General features: G+C 47.1%; 1 protein-coding gene across 1 annotated transcript in view; it reads left to right on the forward strand.

The window, feature by feature from the left end:
* Positions 1-9,163, forward strand: part of DMTF1 (cyclin D binding myb-like transcription factor 1) — a 22,992-nt gene extending 13,829 nt beyond the window's left edge. The window contains exons 12-17 of the mRNA XM_008936745.1: positions 722-937; positions 3,220-3,305; positions 3,964-4,116; positions 4,783-5,169; positions 7,902-8,049; positions 8,833-9,163. Of these exons, the coding sequence (XP_008934993.1) occupies positions 722-937; positions 3,220-3,305; positions 3,964-4,116; positions 4,783-5,169; positions 7,902-8,049; positions 8,833-8,942 (1,100 nt within the window). The 3' untranslated portion in view covers positions 8,943-9,163. The remainder of the gene's footprint in view (positions 1-721; positions 938-3,219; positions 3,306-3,963; positions 4,117-4,782; positions 5,170-7,901; positions 8,050-8,832) is intronic.
* Positions 9,164-16,584: the final 7,421 nt, after the last annotated feature.

Genomic DNA, 16,584 nt, shown 5'->3' on the forward strand with positions numbered 1-16,584 from the left:
AGAGAGGTTGCCCAGAGCAGTGGTGGATGCCCCAGCCCTGGAGACATTCAGGGCCAGGTTGGATGGGGGCTCTGGTCTAGTTGCGGATATCTCACTGCAGGGGGTTGGACTGGATGACCTTTAAAGGTCCTTTCCAACCCAAACCAGTCTGTGTCTCTGTGTTTAAGCAGTTTGCTGTATTGAATGCTAGAAAAGCAGAGGCCTCAGCTTTTGTAACCTTACATGTGTCAGCTGCTCCCTCAGTGGGACCAAAGTGATGATAGGGAAGAAAGGTGCACAGTTTTATTGGAGCAATGGGCCACTTCAGACACAGATGAAGAATTGTGGTATAGCCACTGTGAGATTAGTTCTCTCCTGCTCCCTGACTCCATTCTGCCAACCTCTTGAACAAATCTGCTTCCACGTTTCATAAGATTGAAGAGTTTATTTCTGGTAGCAGCATTACACAACTAAGTGATACTGGCTTAGAATTGAGCTGGTTTTGTTCAAGCATCTTAAAATGTGTAGGTTCCTTGAGAAAATGGAGTTCATTCCAGTAGTTGACTATAAATGTGTTTTATGTATGTTCTAAATTTCTAGCTGAGTTATCTCTATAAATTGTTCAGGTTTCCAATCCAGAAGGACTTTGGTTGCTCTTTTCATTGTGGATAAGTCTCACATGCAGCATTTAAAATGTATTTCCTCAACATGCTTTAGCACGAGTATTTTTTTTTTCTCTCAGTGCTGATAAAGGGTCTTAAACAACTCCATGAGAACCAAAAAAACAATCCAGGGCACCAGCTTTCAGAGCCCAAATCTGGCAGTGGATTACCCAACAGTAATTGCAGCTCGGGGGTTCAGCACGTGCAGATCCGAGTGGCTCGGCTGGAGGAGAGCGCCAGCAGCACGCCCAGCCCCGTGGCAGCCCTGCAGATCCCAGTCCAGATCACACACGTCTGTAAGTAGCTAGTAGAAACAAACTGTCCTCTAATGAAACCTCAGACTTTCTTCTGTTAAAATGGTGAAGGAGGAGTGGGTATGTTTTAAATCATTTTATTAATTCTGCTTTGGTTTTCTGGATTCCGTTTGCCCATTCCTAGCTTAGACAAACGTAGGTATTACTGACAGTCACACCTGGAAGCTGCAGTTGGAGCACCTGGACCTAGGGGCTGTAGGTAGGTGTCTGTCTGTGTGCATACACACAAGAGTTTGCCATGTGAAGTCTTCTTTGAGAAGGCTTCAGTACACAAGCCTCTTGATGAAGATGCAGTATAAATATGTTTATTCCTTAAGTTTCTTCTGATAGCTCTTGTCCAGAACAATACCATGCACAAAATCTCCTTTTGTAGAATACTGCTATCCCTTAGTTCTGCTGAAGGACACTGAAGGGAAGGTATATCATATTTTTTCTAGTCCTGCTCTTTATCATGCAGTTATTTCTAAATGTAAACACTCTGGAAAGTGTTAACTACTCAGTCACACTAGTATTCAGCTGATGGTCTCCTCTAACTACTGTGGTTTTTTAAGTTGGTGTTTCCCATGCTCTTAGTGATGAACTTTGCTCATTATCAAACATTACCAGGTCTACTTTGATGGCAGAGCTTATTGCTTGTTTTTGTAACTCATCTTATTGAGTAACTCCAGTCACTCCAGTGCACTCACCCCATATGCAGCCTGTCATCTCCATTTTACACTATTTTGCACTGTTTGTCATTTGCCAGTTGTATTAGGAAAAATTAGTGCTTCAGTCTTGCTAGCTACAAAATAAATAAATCAGGCTAAGAACTGATTCTTCAGACTATGACTAGATAGGCATTCAGTCAACAATTTTTTGTTTATAATTTCACTAGATGAACGTACTACTTTCTAAGTGCCATTTTCATTTTATGCAGTTTATTTTTTAATTAGAATGACACACAACACCAAGACAGGAACTTATTATCTGTTGCAATATGTCAGTAGTCTCAGACTTTCAACCAAGCTTGGTCAAAGCTGTCCTTTAGTCCTTTCTGAGTTGAATCCTGTAATGGTTATTTTGTGATGTTGCTTGCTCCTGTGTGCCTAGCAAGCCTTTTTCCCCATTTAGTCTGCTTTCTGAAGAATTTCTGCTTGTGCAGTCAAAATTAATTTTGTGTTGTGGCTTTCCCAATGCCATGAGAGCTGAACCTCTGAGCCATTTTAAGCTGTATTTGATAGAAGGCTCAAGGTTTCAAAGGGTAATTCCTGTAGGCTTTATGAACATACCTGGCTAGGTAACAGACAGGCCACATTTTACAGCTACTAGGGGCCAGAAATTTGCAGCTGGAAATCTTAAACATGCCACAAAACCAATAAAATCTTCAAAATCAGAGCTTGTATCTTCATAAGATACCAAAATTATTCTACTTTGAAGTCTGAGGACCAAGTTCTCAGTGCTTGGAGTACTGCTGTTGTCATGTAGGTCTTTGGACCTTTTGGTATTTGTGGAATTGCTGGATAATTGGCAATGTATTAATTTTCCTCCAGCTTCCTGGAACTTGTGAGTTTTTTAAGAGTAACTGAAAATCACAATTTTGGTTCTGAATAGGTTTTGTGTTCTCTTTGGGTATGAGGTGTTTGGTGATTTTGAAATCTGATACGTAAACTGTTTTCAGGGCTTCCCTTCATTACTCTTAGAAGTAATGGAGATAATTGCATAAACAATTACACACCTGTGGTAAGTATTCTCACAGCTTTCATACACTGTAGTGTGTGAGAACCACAGCATACAGGGTAGGCAGATACCTTAGGGAGCATCTGACGTTTCATCAGTGGTGGACATACTGTGAAGGGCAGAGAAGTTTAAAAATACCAAAAAAAAAAGAGCTCTGTAGGAAACAGCAATATTAAACATGACACAAATTTCAAACAAGTAACACATGATCCAAAGCATATCATTCCACCAGAACCTCTTACAAATCCCACTACAAAAAGTAATTAGGTCATATTAGATAACTTTGTTTACTTTTTATCCCTGTGCAGTAAACCCATGCTTGCTCTCTTTTGCACTTCTGGATCGTAGAATGCCCTCTTTAAATAGTGTTGGATCGTGGGTGCCAATTACAGAACCTTGTCATTAGGACTGCAGCCAATTTTCTTTTTCTTATTACTGGAATTAACAGTACCCTGCTATGTAATAATTAATAGTGTGTTACGCTCTCTGCAGGGCTGAAACATTTTGGTTCACATCGTTTCTTTTTCTGTTTTTACTTCCTCTTGCAGCCTCAACCGATTCCCCTGCTGCTACTGTTGACTCTGAGACAATAACACTAAACAGTGGAACACTACAGACCTTTGAGATTCTTCCAGTAAGTGACAGAGAACTGATATTTGTCACTGTGTTTTCTCATTTAAGCACAGCTACTTCTTAGACTGCTAATGCACAACTGCATTTAAAAAAAAAATATAGTTCTCAAGTGGAAAGAGGAAGTTAAGAGATCTAAGACTTAAAAGTTCCAAGCAAACTGTATGTCTAAAAGTGTAATTCATCAGGGCTGTGGAATAAAATGTGAATTACAGTTAAATGCTTTATATCTGCCTTGATACCTTAGTGTGATGAATTTTCCTTTGTGATTGTTTTTGCTGTTGAAATCTGATGTAACAGAGCTAGAGGAAACTCCCAGCAAGTAAATATTCCTTCAGTTCCATTGTAATGTAATTTATAATACAATTTCTTTCATCTTAATGTTAAGAGTAAGTTGAATTTGTTTCTTTCCTACCTGTGATTGTCCAACATAGTATATGCTTGATTTTTAGCCTTAATACTTGGTAGCCTGAAGCTGTGGATGAGTTTCTTTCTACTTGTGCAGTACAGCCATCAGTGCAGTGGGGACTGGGTTTGTTTGCTTGCTTTGCAGGGGAGTTACAGTTAGGCTGGTTCATGTAAATAAGCTTGCTCTGAGCACTGGGTGTCCCTGGAAGGCACCCCCGTGCGTTTGGGTGTGAATGTTCTCTTGTCTCCTGCAGTCTTTCCACCTGCAGCCGACGGGCACGCCGGGCACATACCTACTGCAGACCAGCTCCAGCCAAGGGCTGCCCGTGACGCTGACGGCCAGTCCTGCCGTGACGCTGGCGGCAGCCCCCGCCTCCCCCGAGCAGATCATAGTCCATGCCCTGTCGGTAGGTGAGCCCGGCCAGGGCAGCAGGCAGTGTGCACGTGGCATGGGCAGAGCACTTCTGAATCGTAACACTGCTGCTTTGCTTACAATACCAAAAAGGGATTATTTTATTGTTTTTAAAAAGCAACTTGGAAGTTGCTCGAAAAGCTTAGTAAAGCAGCTGGGTTCTTACTGTCGCTGAACGTGGTGTCTCCATCTAGTGGCTTGCTCCAGCAGAACAAAACCCTGCAGTTCCTTGAGGTTCCCAGTTACACAAACAAATAGTGGTGTTCTCAAAACTTGCACAGTAATGATGGTATTTTTTATTAGAGGGAAGGAGGGGAAATCAGAATGGAGACTGAATAGCAGAAGTGATGTAAAATTCAGGGGAAAAAAAACTGGTCTTTTGAATCTATAGTGCTCCTTACCTGAATATTGCTTCTCTTGTATTGCATATTTACATTGCTTGTGACTTAAAGAACAGTTGACACCAAATTCAGTCTACAAACTCATCATTTAAGGCCAAGAAGGGTCAACAGATGATCTGGGCTGACATACTATATATGTAAAACTCTAATGAGTTCTTTGAATCTTTCGCTTTTATTTACTGAAAGATATGAAGATGCTTGGAGGAAGGTCTCTGACTTTTTGGGGGTTTGTTTGTCTTTTTTTCCACTACTGCTCACAGCCAGAGCATTTGTTAAACACCAGTGACAACGTGACAGTGCAGTGCCACACGCCAAGCGTCATCATCCGCACGGTGGCTGCTGAGGAGATCTCCTCCTCTGTCACACAGGCAGAGCTTGCTGTGGATCCAGACATGCAGTCAGCTGACCTGACAGCTCCTCCCGAGACCCTAGAGACAAACACCTTCCCAGGAGATATCCATCAGTCCAAGCTGGGTGACGAAGAGCAGTCAGTCTACAATGGAGAGGATGCCTCCCAGTTCAACAACAGGAACAGCAGTGAACTGATGGATGGAGTTATAGTAAGAACTGAGGAGGAGGTTTCAGCTGCCAGCCTCAAACAGGAAGAGCATTCTCACACTGACTTACCCAGCTCTTACGTTACTGAGGTAGGGCAGTGCTTGATACTTGGTATTTCCCTGTATCTGCCTGGAGAGTCATTTCCTTGCATCTTTGGCCTTTATGTGAAGCTGTTCATTATTAAATACGTCAGCGAGTCCGTGTATATTGCAGTTCTGGGAGTATTTTGCTCAGATCCTCTGTCCTTGAGCTTCATTAATATGTTACGGGTGTGACAGTGACAGCATTTAATTTGGTACCAAGGCTGATTGTCTTTGTCTGGAGCATTGTGCAGCTCACCAACTGTGGAGCTGCTTCACTGCTCAGGGTACATTGGCATGATGACTGTGAAAAGCAGGAATATTGGTGGCACTGAACAGCTGCCTTCATCTGATTACTATTTGGTGCTGTTGCTCTAAACTAGGTTGTTAATTGCCCAACACACTTAATTTGCAGATAGATAGACTGCTGAACAAGGGAGGTGAAGAACAAGGGAGTCAGTTTTTGCTCTCTGAATCGAATTATATATTTTGAGGTGCTCCACAGTTTCCATTTTTGAGGACTTCTATTAACCATACGACTCCAGTTAAGTATTTGTCAAATTGGAATTTTAATTATTTAAGCTCTTTCTTTCTCTGGCCTCAATTTTATTCAGCTTCAGCACCTGAGATGCAGAAATTAGTTTATCCAGATGATTTCAGTTATTCAGATGGCATATACTGAATTCTTCCATCTTTCAGTTGGAAACTGAATTTTTTGAAACCATAGCTGGAACTACAATAATGAGTAAGTCAAGGAAAATGGAGATGCTAAAAAGAAGGTCTCTTTAGTGGGTAGAAGATGCATTTTTGCTTGGAAGATTGATTAGATAGGACTGTGGGAAGAAATTAGTTAAATTCAAATACCCCATCCTGTTCTTTAAAACACTGTGCTCTACAGTTGCTGTATTTCTGCTTTATCCATCTTGAAAATCCACTTTTGATATGCTCTGACTTCATTAGGCTTTGTCTTTGACAAAGTTTAGAGTAGGCACTGCATATCCTCTGTGCTTCTACAAAGAGGAGGACCTTGGTACATCTCCACAATCTGCTACTACAGAAGTGTTTGAATCCCAAACACACCCAAAGCTGGGATTCTTCCATTTTCCTCTTTCTTGTCTCATGGTTGATACAGACTGTGAGAAGATTCTCAACAGATGGAATCCATCACCTTTCTACACTCAGTTTAAAATTTCAGCTTCTCAAGGTACAGTTAGTAAACTTTTGCTATAAACATAATTCCTAATTAAACTTTGTAGAAATCACTTATGACTAGTAGCTTATAGAGCTGCTAAACCTTTTTTGTATACAGAAAACCAAACTGAATTTGTAATTCTAATTTGCCTTTCACTTCTAGTCAGATTCAAGTTTGACATGTATTTAAATTCTAGGAGATCGTGAACTGTCTGAGTGATTCTAACTGAGAAATGACTCTAGAAAGACATGCCTAAATTTTTCTCATTTGAAGTCCATGCTATTGTAATGCACTGTGTTGTATTGTCCCTGTGGGGTGCCTGGTGGGACACAGGCAGTTGTGCTGCAGGGTTTTATTATTCCTGGCTGGGAATGGTCTATTTACCACAACAGCTTCTTAGTTTTTCATGCCTCCTCTTCCCAGTTTGAAGCCTCACGACACACTGCCTGTGGTGGGCAGGTTCAGCTGGGCTCTCTGCAGGAAGCTGCTTCTGCAGGTCAGGCAGACCCTACCTGGCATGAATGGGTCCACGTTGGCACCAAGTCTGATTGACTGAGCAGCAGCACAGGTAGTCAGCTCCTCTTCAGCTGCACCAGGAAAGTGGTTTTCAGGCCGTTGTCTTTGCAAAACAGTTGTGAAACAATGTAGGGAAACAAGTTTTCCAAAAAACTAGGTGGAGGGTCTTCAGGATTTGCTTGGACAGAGAGGGCTGTAACCTCTCCCAAACATCTCCTGCTCCCTCTGAAAACAGGGATAAATCCAGGTTCCTCCCATTCTGCTGGCAACATTATCAAATGTTCTGCATCAGTGAGTCCTGAAGCTTGAACAAACCTCATGCATGCTACACACAAAAACTGGAATCCAAATAACTCTGCTTATTCTGGCAGTACTATCTAGGATGCCTTTTGGTGTGTTTTTGCAGAACCAGGAGTCTGTGGTGGGACAGTGAGTAAGCCAGGTGTATTACTGCCATTCCAGTACCACGAGAGCCAGGGAAGAGGCGGCAGCTATTACAGGGCTGGAAGAGAGCAGGGGCATTGACAGCTTGTACCTGGAAGTATACCAGTGTATTCCCCAGTTTTTGATGTAAAGAGGTTCAGCTAAAAAATTTGGAACCAACCTACAGTCAGCAAGTGAGAGGGCAAGCAACTAAAATTGAAGTTATGTCATTAAGTTCAGGTAAAACTATTGCTTTTGTGGAGCTGGGAAGTACTGTAAAGGTATTGCTTCAGTGTCTCAGAACACCTAGACAGCAAAGAGTTGGAAAAGCTTTATTTAGCCTTTGCAGTCTGTCCTTCCCTCTCCCCCTGCCCTCAGACTGCCCGAAGGGTAGAGTTCTTCTAATCTGCCTTTTAGATGCCTGCAGTAGGATGAAACATGCCCCATAACTGCTGAAGAAAACTAGCTCAGATGCTGACGTTCCAATTCAGTGAGACAAAGTTCATCCAGGCAGTGTGTTGCTCACTGGGCAGTGTGGCTGGCAAAGCAGGTCCTCCTGTTTCTGCTACCATGAGCATGCTCTCATGTCCTGTTCTTCTGTGTTCTGCAGGACCTGGGCTCTCCAACGATAGAAGAACAAGTTGATCAGCCTACGATAGATGATGAGACTGTGCTTATTGTTCCTTCTTCCCATGGTTTCATCCAGGCAACGGATGACATAGACAGCGAGTCAGTCTTGCCCCTGACAACACTAACAGGTACGAGGCTGATGCTGGAGTTAGGATTCATTAAAGCAGTGCTGCACTTCTGAGATCCTGTGAAGAAACCCTTTATAGATCTTTGCTTTCCCTTAAATAATTTTCCACGTCATTGCTATGAAACCTTAAGCAAGCTGGTTACCCAGTTGCTATCAGAAGTGGAAGACAGCCCCACTTAACCTTGTGGGAAAACCATGAAAACAGCAGCTGCTTCATCACTTGCTGAGTTGTTCCCATCACCCTTGAGCCTTGAATTAGTACACTTAGGCTAATAAGTAACTATTTAGTGTGCATTTCTTCATGCTTCCTCCTTGAATGAGATTTCTTACCTGAGAGAAGACCAGAGGCATCATAAATACACTTGATACCTCTCATGGTGAGGAGCTGTGCTATTTGGGTTTGCACAGCTCTCACCTAGAAGGGCTTGCTAGCTTGTGCCATTCTTCCAGTGCCAAGAGTCTCCTCAGGCCTGGAAGCAGCACAGATACACTCTCCCACTGCTGTGCCAAACAAATACTCCTTTCCAGCAGAAGGATCTCCTTGGAGAGCTCTCGGGGGCTCAGCACTAGGCCTGATGAATTCAAATGGGAGCCACACTAGTTGCATCCATATTAGTCATAGCCTACCTTAAAACCAGAAGTGGAGAACTGCCTTGTTTTGAGCAGCATTGCTTAAAACTGGTGAAAATTCCAGACTGCGTTTTCTGTCTCCTAGGTCTGTATTTTACATCTTGTTGTACTGGCACAGTAAATAACAGTCCTAATGGAGTGTGTCTCTTGACAGATCCTATCCTGCAGCATCACGGAGATGGGTCACACATTATTGGCTCATCGTTGGGCAGTCCTGACTCGGAAGACTCAAAGGATGTTGAAGATTTAGTGAGCTGTCACTGAGGAGTAAATGATGTCCATTTTCTATTGATTATGTCTGCATTGTGAAATTAGTTACAACCCTGTGCCACCTTTCCAAAGCAAGCAGTCAGTCCGTATCTTGAAAGAGAAGCTTCCAGTTTGAAGTGACTGCAGTGCACCTTCTCTGCTCAGGCTATTTACCTCATTTGTCACGGGTGAGAGAGCAGCCAGCCCAGCCTGGTGTGCTACAGCTGATCTCAGCCAGGGTGCTCCAGCGTTTGAAAGAACCTCTGCTGCAGTGCTGGCTGCTGGGATCCACGTGGGCAATTCTGATCTGACCTGGTACTGATGTGCTGAGCTGCACGGCTGGAGAACTGGACAGAAGCCAAGGACTGTGAACTGTTGCCTCTTAGTGCCACAGCAAGAATTAGTTTGCACAAGGTTCATGAAGAATGGGTGAGGATTTCTGCACTTACTGACTCATGGAGTAAGGGACTCTTAACATTTCAGGAGGAAATGTATTCTATCAAAGACTTCGGGGAGCAGGGGCAGCATCATGAAGAAATGGTCTGGTCTGTGTTCCCATCTCATCTGGCTTGTTAGGACATCCACAGCAGAGGAAGAAGGCACAGATGCTTATGGGACCTGCCCGGTCTGCTTGTTCCTGAGGAGTCCGTTGCAGGCAATGGACACAGCTCAGAAAGATCACTTGTGGGAAATCTTTTTGTTTGTTTGTTTTTCTTTCTTCATCACTACAGTAAGCTGAATAAAAAGGGAAGGGCTATGAGAAAGGGAAGGTACTGGGACCCACCAGCCTCCCCCCACAAGCTTGTAACTTCTTTGAAGCTGGTTGTGAGTAGGCTGGAACCCTTGTCTCTCACTGTTTACATGACACTACCAGCCACGTCTCCAGTGATTTATGCAGCAAGTTAGATGGGGGGTGGTGTGGAGGTGGCCAAGTCCTGGGAGAAACAGCTCTGGGAGAGGTTGGGCATAGGGCCCCCGAGGCAAGGGAAGACAATTAATTCCTACCTTCAAGGGTTTGAAACAGACACTAGGCTGAGCAGCAGCCTGTTAGCTAAGGATGGAGAGAAAAAGCTATAGAAACTAAAGACTGATGTATAAATTATTTTATTTATTTCTGTAATTAGCTCTTCATAATCAAGAGTTGGTCTTTTTAAGTCTGTGGTTTTGTTAATGTGAAAAATAAGTTGTAGTTTCAAATGGTTGCCTAGGGAACAGAAATAACTGTATATTCAGTTTAAACAAAATAAAGAGTATTTGTCTTACGTAACTGTAAGATGCCATTTATTTATACTGCTACAGATCCTTGCAATGCTGCAGTTTATTTGTACAGTAATAAAAAAATGCATTTTTTTCCAAAATGAAAAAGCTTGTGCCATTCTGAAACATCAGTACAACTGGAATGTTCATTAAGTGCAACAGCAGCTCTTCAAAAAAAAGCAGAATGTCACATCTTATGGCAATAATTCTCCCCAACAAGAGGGACATTACATATACATTTACATGAAAATCATGTACTGATTGACCCTTGCACAACCCACTTCTTTCCTCTCGGGCTGATTGTCCTCACTTAAACGTCTTGGGCAGAGCTGAGCTGGAAGCAGTCTGACACAGCAGCAGCATCGCTGGGTACTCCCCATGTCCATCATTTACCCACTTCATGGAAGTACAGGTTGGCACATATGCATAACATGATAATAGAAAATAATATATAGTAAATTAGGTTCCTAAATTTAGGTTCCAGGTCTCCTTGTCGATACCAGTAGATCTAGAAGAGAGGAAGAGTCTATTACTTTACAATGCCAGGTATTTAGAGGAAACTTTCTGTGGTACCTCAACTTGCAACTTCTAAACCTTTTTGGGTTTCTGTAAAACTGCCCATCTTCCCCGACTCGAGAACACGAGCTGGAGAGACCCCCTGAGTGTCTTAGCAGTTCAGAAATGCCACCTGCTTTCTTAGCAGGCTTCTGGAATACACAAACAAGAATACTTGGAAAGATATTTCTCCCCAAAACAAGGTTGTTTGTGAAACTGGGGTGCTGGGTTAGCTATGAAGACACGAGTTGTCAGTTTGGTTGAAGAGGGAGGGTGGGTAGGTTGGTTGGGTTTTTTGGCACTCAAAACTGCCTACACCCTGGCTGGTAAGGACAAAGGTCAGGTCTACATGGTCTTCCTGGGCAGAGTCATGGTGACCAGCTGTAGAACCAAAAACTGGTTCTACAGGCAACACAGAGCAGCTTCACAGTGAGGGGCAGGGGCCCAGGGTCACAACTGTTCCAGGTCACAGCTGAAGGAAGGAGAATGCTCCAAGTACTAAAACCTGCAGCAGAGGAAGGTGCCTCTGATGTCCCTGTCTATGGCAGGGGGTGGACTAGGTGATCTTTGGATGGTCCCTTCCAACCCAAACCACTCTGAACTCGGACCTGCCAGGTCTCTTTGCCAGCACTTGGGACCAGCTTTCCTGAGATGCTACAGCTGTTGAGTAGAGGAACCTCTGCTGCTACCCTGCTGAAATGCCACCTCCAGTAGCTTCCTCCTGCTGTGCCTGAAAGGTCACAGACCTCTGCCAGTGCCTGGCTGGCCCCACCACTTCCAAGTTCAAGTGTTTTGCTCCACCCCTAGACTTGTGCAGCACAATCCATCCCTGCATTCCCATCTCACCACTCTGCGCCCTGGTTTCATACTTTATGTCTCCACTGGTGGCTACAGGTGGCATGGGCACAGAGGTGACAAGTCTTGCATCACAGCTGGTCTGCAGAAGTTGGCTTAGTTCACACACACACACACTCTGCAGTACACACACAACTAGTGACCACTCCTTCAACTCGTTATGGTGGCAGGAAAGCTTTTTCTTGGCCAGCACCAAAAAGAAGGTGGCACCACACAAAGCAGATTTTGTTCTGATCTCATCCTCATAGACTCAAAGGCTTACACAGCAAACGTGGTGGTACTTACAAGTATGCCAGCAGAAATGCAACACAAGGAGATGCAGAAAGCAAAAAATATATTCACAGGTTTTGGAGGTAGTTGCGGGAAGACAAAAGCACTGATCAGAGTGACCTGTGTGGAGGGAGACAGAGGTGAAGACTTGCTCTGGCCTGCTGTCAGAGCTGTGGTGGCTCCCGACGCCTGGCGTGCCACAGCCCTGGCATCCAGCTCCACACACCCCTCCCTGCTCTTCAACTCCCACCCCATGAAAAGCTGGAGGGAAATGCAAAATTCTGCAGGAAAACTGCTTTGACACAACTGCAGACTTAGGAGGGGTGATAAAAACAGATGAAAGCTTTGCTACTCTGGCTTGTTGCTGGAAACCATCCTGCAAGTACTGAGAAAGCCAGCAGGCATGGGGGTGCATGCTGCCTGTGTAGGAGCATCCCCTCAGCCAAACCTCCCACCAGCTGGCACCTTGGCTCTCCCCACCACCTCCCTGAGCCTCAGCTCACAAACGATGATGCTGCTGAGGACCAAAAACCTGATGCTCTCTAGTCACGATGGTGCTGGGTTTGTCTTTAAAGCCTGGGGAAAGCATAGCTCAAGACAAAGTGACAAACTTTTGAAAAACTCCTATAAGCCATGAACACAGGGAAATAAACCCTGAATAGAGGCAAACATGTCCTCCTGGGTCATAACCACTGTGTCATCTCACCCAGCCTCACGGTCAGCCAGAATGGGCAACCTGCCCGTGGACCTGGGGCTTTGTATTGCACAGCCAGACCTTACAACCTGGCTTGAAGAGAGATATTTGCCTTCTCCTACTGCCAGAGTTTCAAAACAGATGCACTCCAAAGTGACCACTTGGCCCCAGTTTACAGCCTGTTTGCTCAGTGAAGTTTTGGCACTTGTTTTGGGGAGGAACTCTGGTTTCCACCTAAGGGAGGCACGAAACACAGGATGGGGTGCAGGATACTTACAACGAGCAGCAAGGACGTTAAGCCGCCAACAACTAGATTGATGACTCTGTCCTGAAGAAAAGAGAGGACAGTTACACACACCTCTTGCCAAAAAAAAAGAAAAAACCAAACCACCTAACACAGGCCAGTAACCAAGAAGCCCAAGAACGCCACATCAGCCAGGACCACATTCTCCCCAGCACGCCCAGCAGCACCACCGGGGCTCCCTGGTCAGCTCTGCCACGCAGGAAGGTTTCCCTTCTCTGGCTCCATGGACCTCAGGGAGGTTGTACTGGCCAGGTCCTTGTGCAGCAAGTCTGCCCACTTGCAATTGGCTTCTTTGACATGTCCACATCGATTAGAATTGTGCAAATCCTTTTTTTTAAATAATAATTGAAGAAGTGGGAGTGCGGAGACAAAGGCTGTCATCGGAAAAAGCTTATTTTAGCCTCAGTGCTGGACAACTACTAGCTTGTTAGTGTCTTAGGTGGGATTTGTGGGCTGCTGGCAAGGAGGTGAAGTGTTCCCTGTACCCCAAACGTTCCCCTGAAACACCAGCAGACCTGAGCATGCCTCAGTGCCCCTTCCTGGACAGGCAGATATCCCCTGCTTGTTTTGGCTGCTCCCCACTGGTATGGAACACTTGGCTGGGAGAGGACAACCTTTTTGCACCCAGGAAGCAGTACCCTTCAGTACCAGCATCACAGTCCTACCCCAGATGGCATCAGGGCAGGGACCAGCAGTGGCACTGAGCTGTGTGACCACGGGCTCAGAGGAGTCCCCAGGGCAGGACCCTGCACTGAGGCACTCGCTGGAGTAAGGAATGACTTGATGCAGAAGGAGAACATCCCCATCACCTGCCTCCTCCCCTTCTTCATCGTGCTGCTCCGAGTACAAGCTACCGCCGAGGTCGGACTGGGCTGCACGCAGCCAGGTGTACGCCCCACACAGCTGGCTCCCCAGATAAATGCCAGAACAGCAGCTGACAGCAGAAAAGATGTGTGGACAGAAAAAAAAAAAAACAACCAGAACTTCAATCCTAAGAACTTGGTGTGTGATACTGAGAGTCATTAAACAGGTACAGTTAAAGGGAAACAAGAAAAGAGTTTGAGCAGTGAAAGCATCTTGCCCAAGACAAAGCAGCGAGCTGGCAGAGCAACCCAGGTTTCCCTCCACCTGGTCTTGCACCCTTCTTCCCTCCTAGCATTACATTTGGGAAGACAATTTGTAGAGGAGGAAGCCCTGAGTCCTGAAGAAGTAACGCACTGGCGGCAGGAGGGAAGGAGGAAGAAGCAGAGAACAAAGAGGAGAAGAGAGCAAAGAGCTAAGCCTGCCCGTGCAGGAGGGCACCAGCCCTGACCCAGGGCTCGGTGGGGCTCGGGTGCCCGAGGTTCTGGTTCAGTTAACAGGAGGATGCTGTGCCCTGGTCATGTTTGTCCCCAAGGGAAAGGGCCACAGCAAGCAGACTCGAAAAATCTCTTCTGTTAGTCCCCAGCTCCTCTGCACAAAACCAGACCATTTATGTGCCTACAGCTCAGGGGCCCCACATCATGGGGACACCGTGGTGGCTGCAGCAGTGGGGACTGACCCACCTCCATGGGAAATCATGACCAACACCCCCTGTGCAAGCTCCTCACCAGGCAGGCGCAAACCCCTTCTCCTTACTGGTGTTTCCACAAGAGGTGCTTGTGATACAACAGCAGCCTCCAGGAGCCACCTGTGGAGGGACCCAGCACCGACCCCACAAAATGAGCCAGGAGAAGAACTCTGGGGAACCAGCAGAAGCAACAGGGCAAGACCAAGCACACCACCTCCATGGGAGTGCATCACGACAGCTCAGCTGGGCTCCTCCACCCGAGCCAAAACACAGTCATTAGAAGTCTCAAAGCTGACTTTAATCTAGATGGTATGTGGAGGGATCCTTACCCCCAAAAGCAGCTCGAGATCCAGGAGAGGACAGCGGGTTCGCTCTGCCCTTGCTCTGCAGACCCAGCTCAGGCCACCAAGGTGATTTTAGAGGGGGACTGGAATGTGTATTCCAGCTCAGCTCCCCAGGGATGAAAGGGATGGCAGGAGATGAGCAGCTGGATCCCTTGTCATGGAGAGATGGGTTTCAAACCACAGAGGAAGTGGAGGGGAAGCTGAGGAGCCAGCTGCAGAGCAGCAGTGGGTCACCATCCTGCCCAGCTAACCCGGCGAGTGCACAGCCACAGCCAGCTCTCTGCAGAGAGCCCCAGGGGCCGCCGCCGAAACGCTCCCGGCGCGCCGCCGGCAGGAGAAGGTATTTCAGGAGCTGGGGATTAGAGCCCCTGATCCTGAAATCCCGGGCTCGGCAAAGCGGCCAGAGGCTGTGTTCCCCGCCGACACCTCGGCCCCGGGCAGCTTAGCACAGCAAAAAGGTTAAAAATACCCGAGCAGAGGCCGAGGCAGCTCAGGGGATTGGGGATGACGGAGCCCTTCACCTCTGCCCGCGGGCTGCACCGAGCTGCCTGGCCTACAAACCGTGTCACCCACTGGCACGGCCGCTGCCAGCCAGCCCAGGCACGGCTCCTCCAGCGGCACTGCAGCGTCACAGCTGCCCCAGGAAACAGACCCTGGCTCCGAGCACAAGGAAAACCCAGGCAGGGCTGAGGGGGTGTGTGCACAGCCTGGCACAGAGCTTTGCTCTTTGCCCTGTCCCAGCTCGGCACCTTGCACCACCCACAACTGGCTTGTGGGCTGAGCCCATGGGTAACAAGCTCCTGGCAGAGACTTGGCCAGGACAGGGAACAGACTGGTCCCCTGGAGGGTGGATACCTGGTGGCATCTCTGTAGGTATGACAGAAGAGCCATTTTTACGCCTTACATCATTGAGTCCAGATGGTCAGCGGCAACCTCGGGGAGACGCCAGCCCACTGCAGCCATAGGGGACACCTTAGCCTAGTGCCAGGTTAATCTCTGTGGAGCAGCAGACAGCGTGTGCTGCACACGAGAAGACCTGTCATCAGGACCACGCTGGCCACCCTCCTGCTTCACGACATGGGGGAACGCTGTTGTGCCCTCCATGGCTCCTCACTCCCATCCTGAGCTGCTCGGTCTCTTCCTCTTGCCTTCTGCATCCAAGCCACAGCAGTTAACACCCACCTGCTTATACACAAGTGCTCCTGCCACAGAACTCAAAGCAGCTTCTACTTTCAACTTCTCTCTCATGAAGTCCTGCATCTGTGGTGCTCAATCTCCTCCTTGCCACCACCTTACCATCTGTGCCTTTGCTTTTGGCACCACATGGTCACACCCGCTCGCTGCCAGCGCTGCATCCCTAGTAACCACAGCTGAATCCACAGCGCCTGGCATCCATCTGCACCGCCCTGCTACACACCAGCCTCTTCCCACCAGAGACCTCCTGGGTACCAGCTCGCCCCAACCTCTGCTCAGCAGCCAGCACAGCAGGGCACGCTTGGCAGCAGCAGCTGGACCATGGCAGGGGAAGGAGACCTATGCTGCTGCTCCTATCTCCCATCCCTCTGGGTGGCTTTAGCCCCAAAGCCACCAGCTTGGGGAGCATTAAGGCAGCAAGAGGAGGACATCCCCATCTCCACACCCGTCTCTGACCACCAGCAAGGGCCAAAGACCCTTGATTTGGGCTCAAGGCTTCCTCGGGCACGAGCATTGCCCCTGCCCTTCCCGGTGGGCTCCTGCCCAGCCCGAGCAGAGGGTCCCAGTTTGGCAGCACCAGCCATCGCCTGCAGAGGCCCGAAAGCGGAGCCGGGGCGCGGACCTGCTCCCGCCCC

The sequence above is a fragment of the Merops nubicus genome, unplaced genomic scaffold (assembly GCF_000691845.1).
Source record: "Merops nubicus isolate BGI_N331 unplaced genomic scaffold, ASM69184v1 scaffold38163, whole genome shotgun sequence".
Classification (NCBI taxonomy): domain Eukaryota; kingdom Metazoa; phylum Chordata; class Aves; order Coraciiformes; family Meropidae; genus Merops; species Merops nubicus.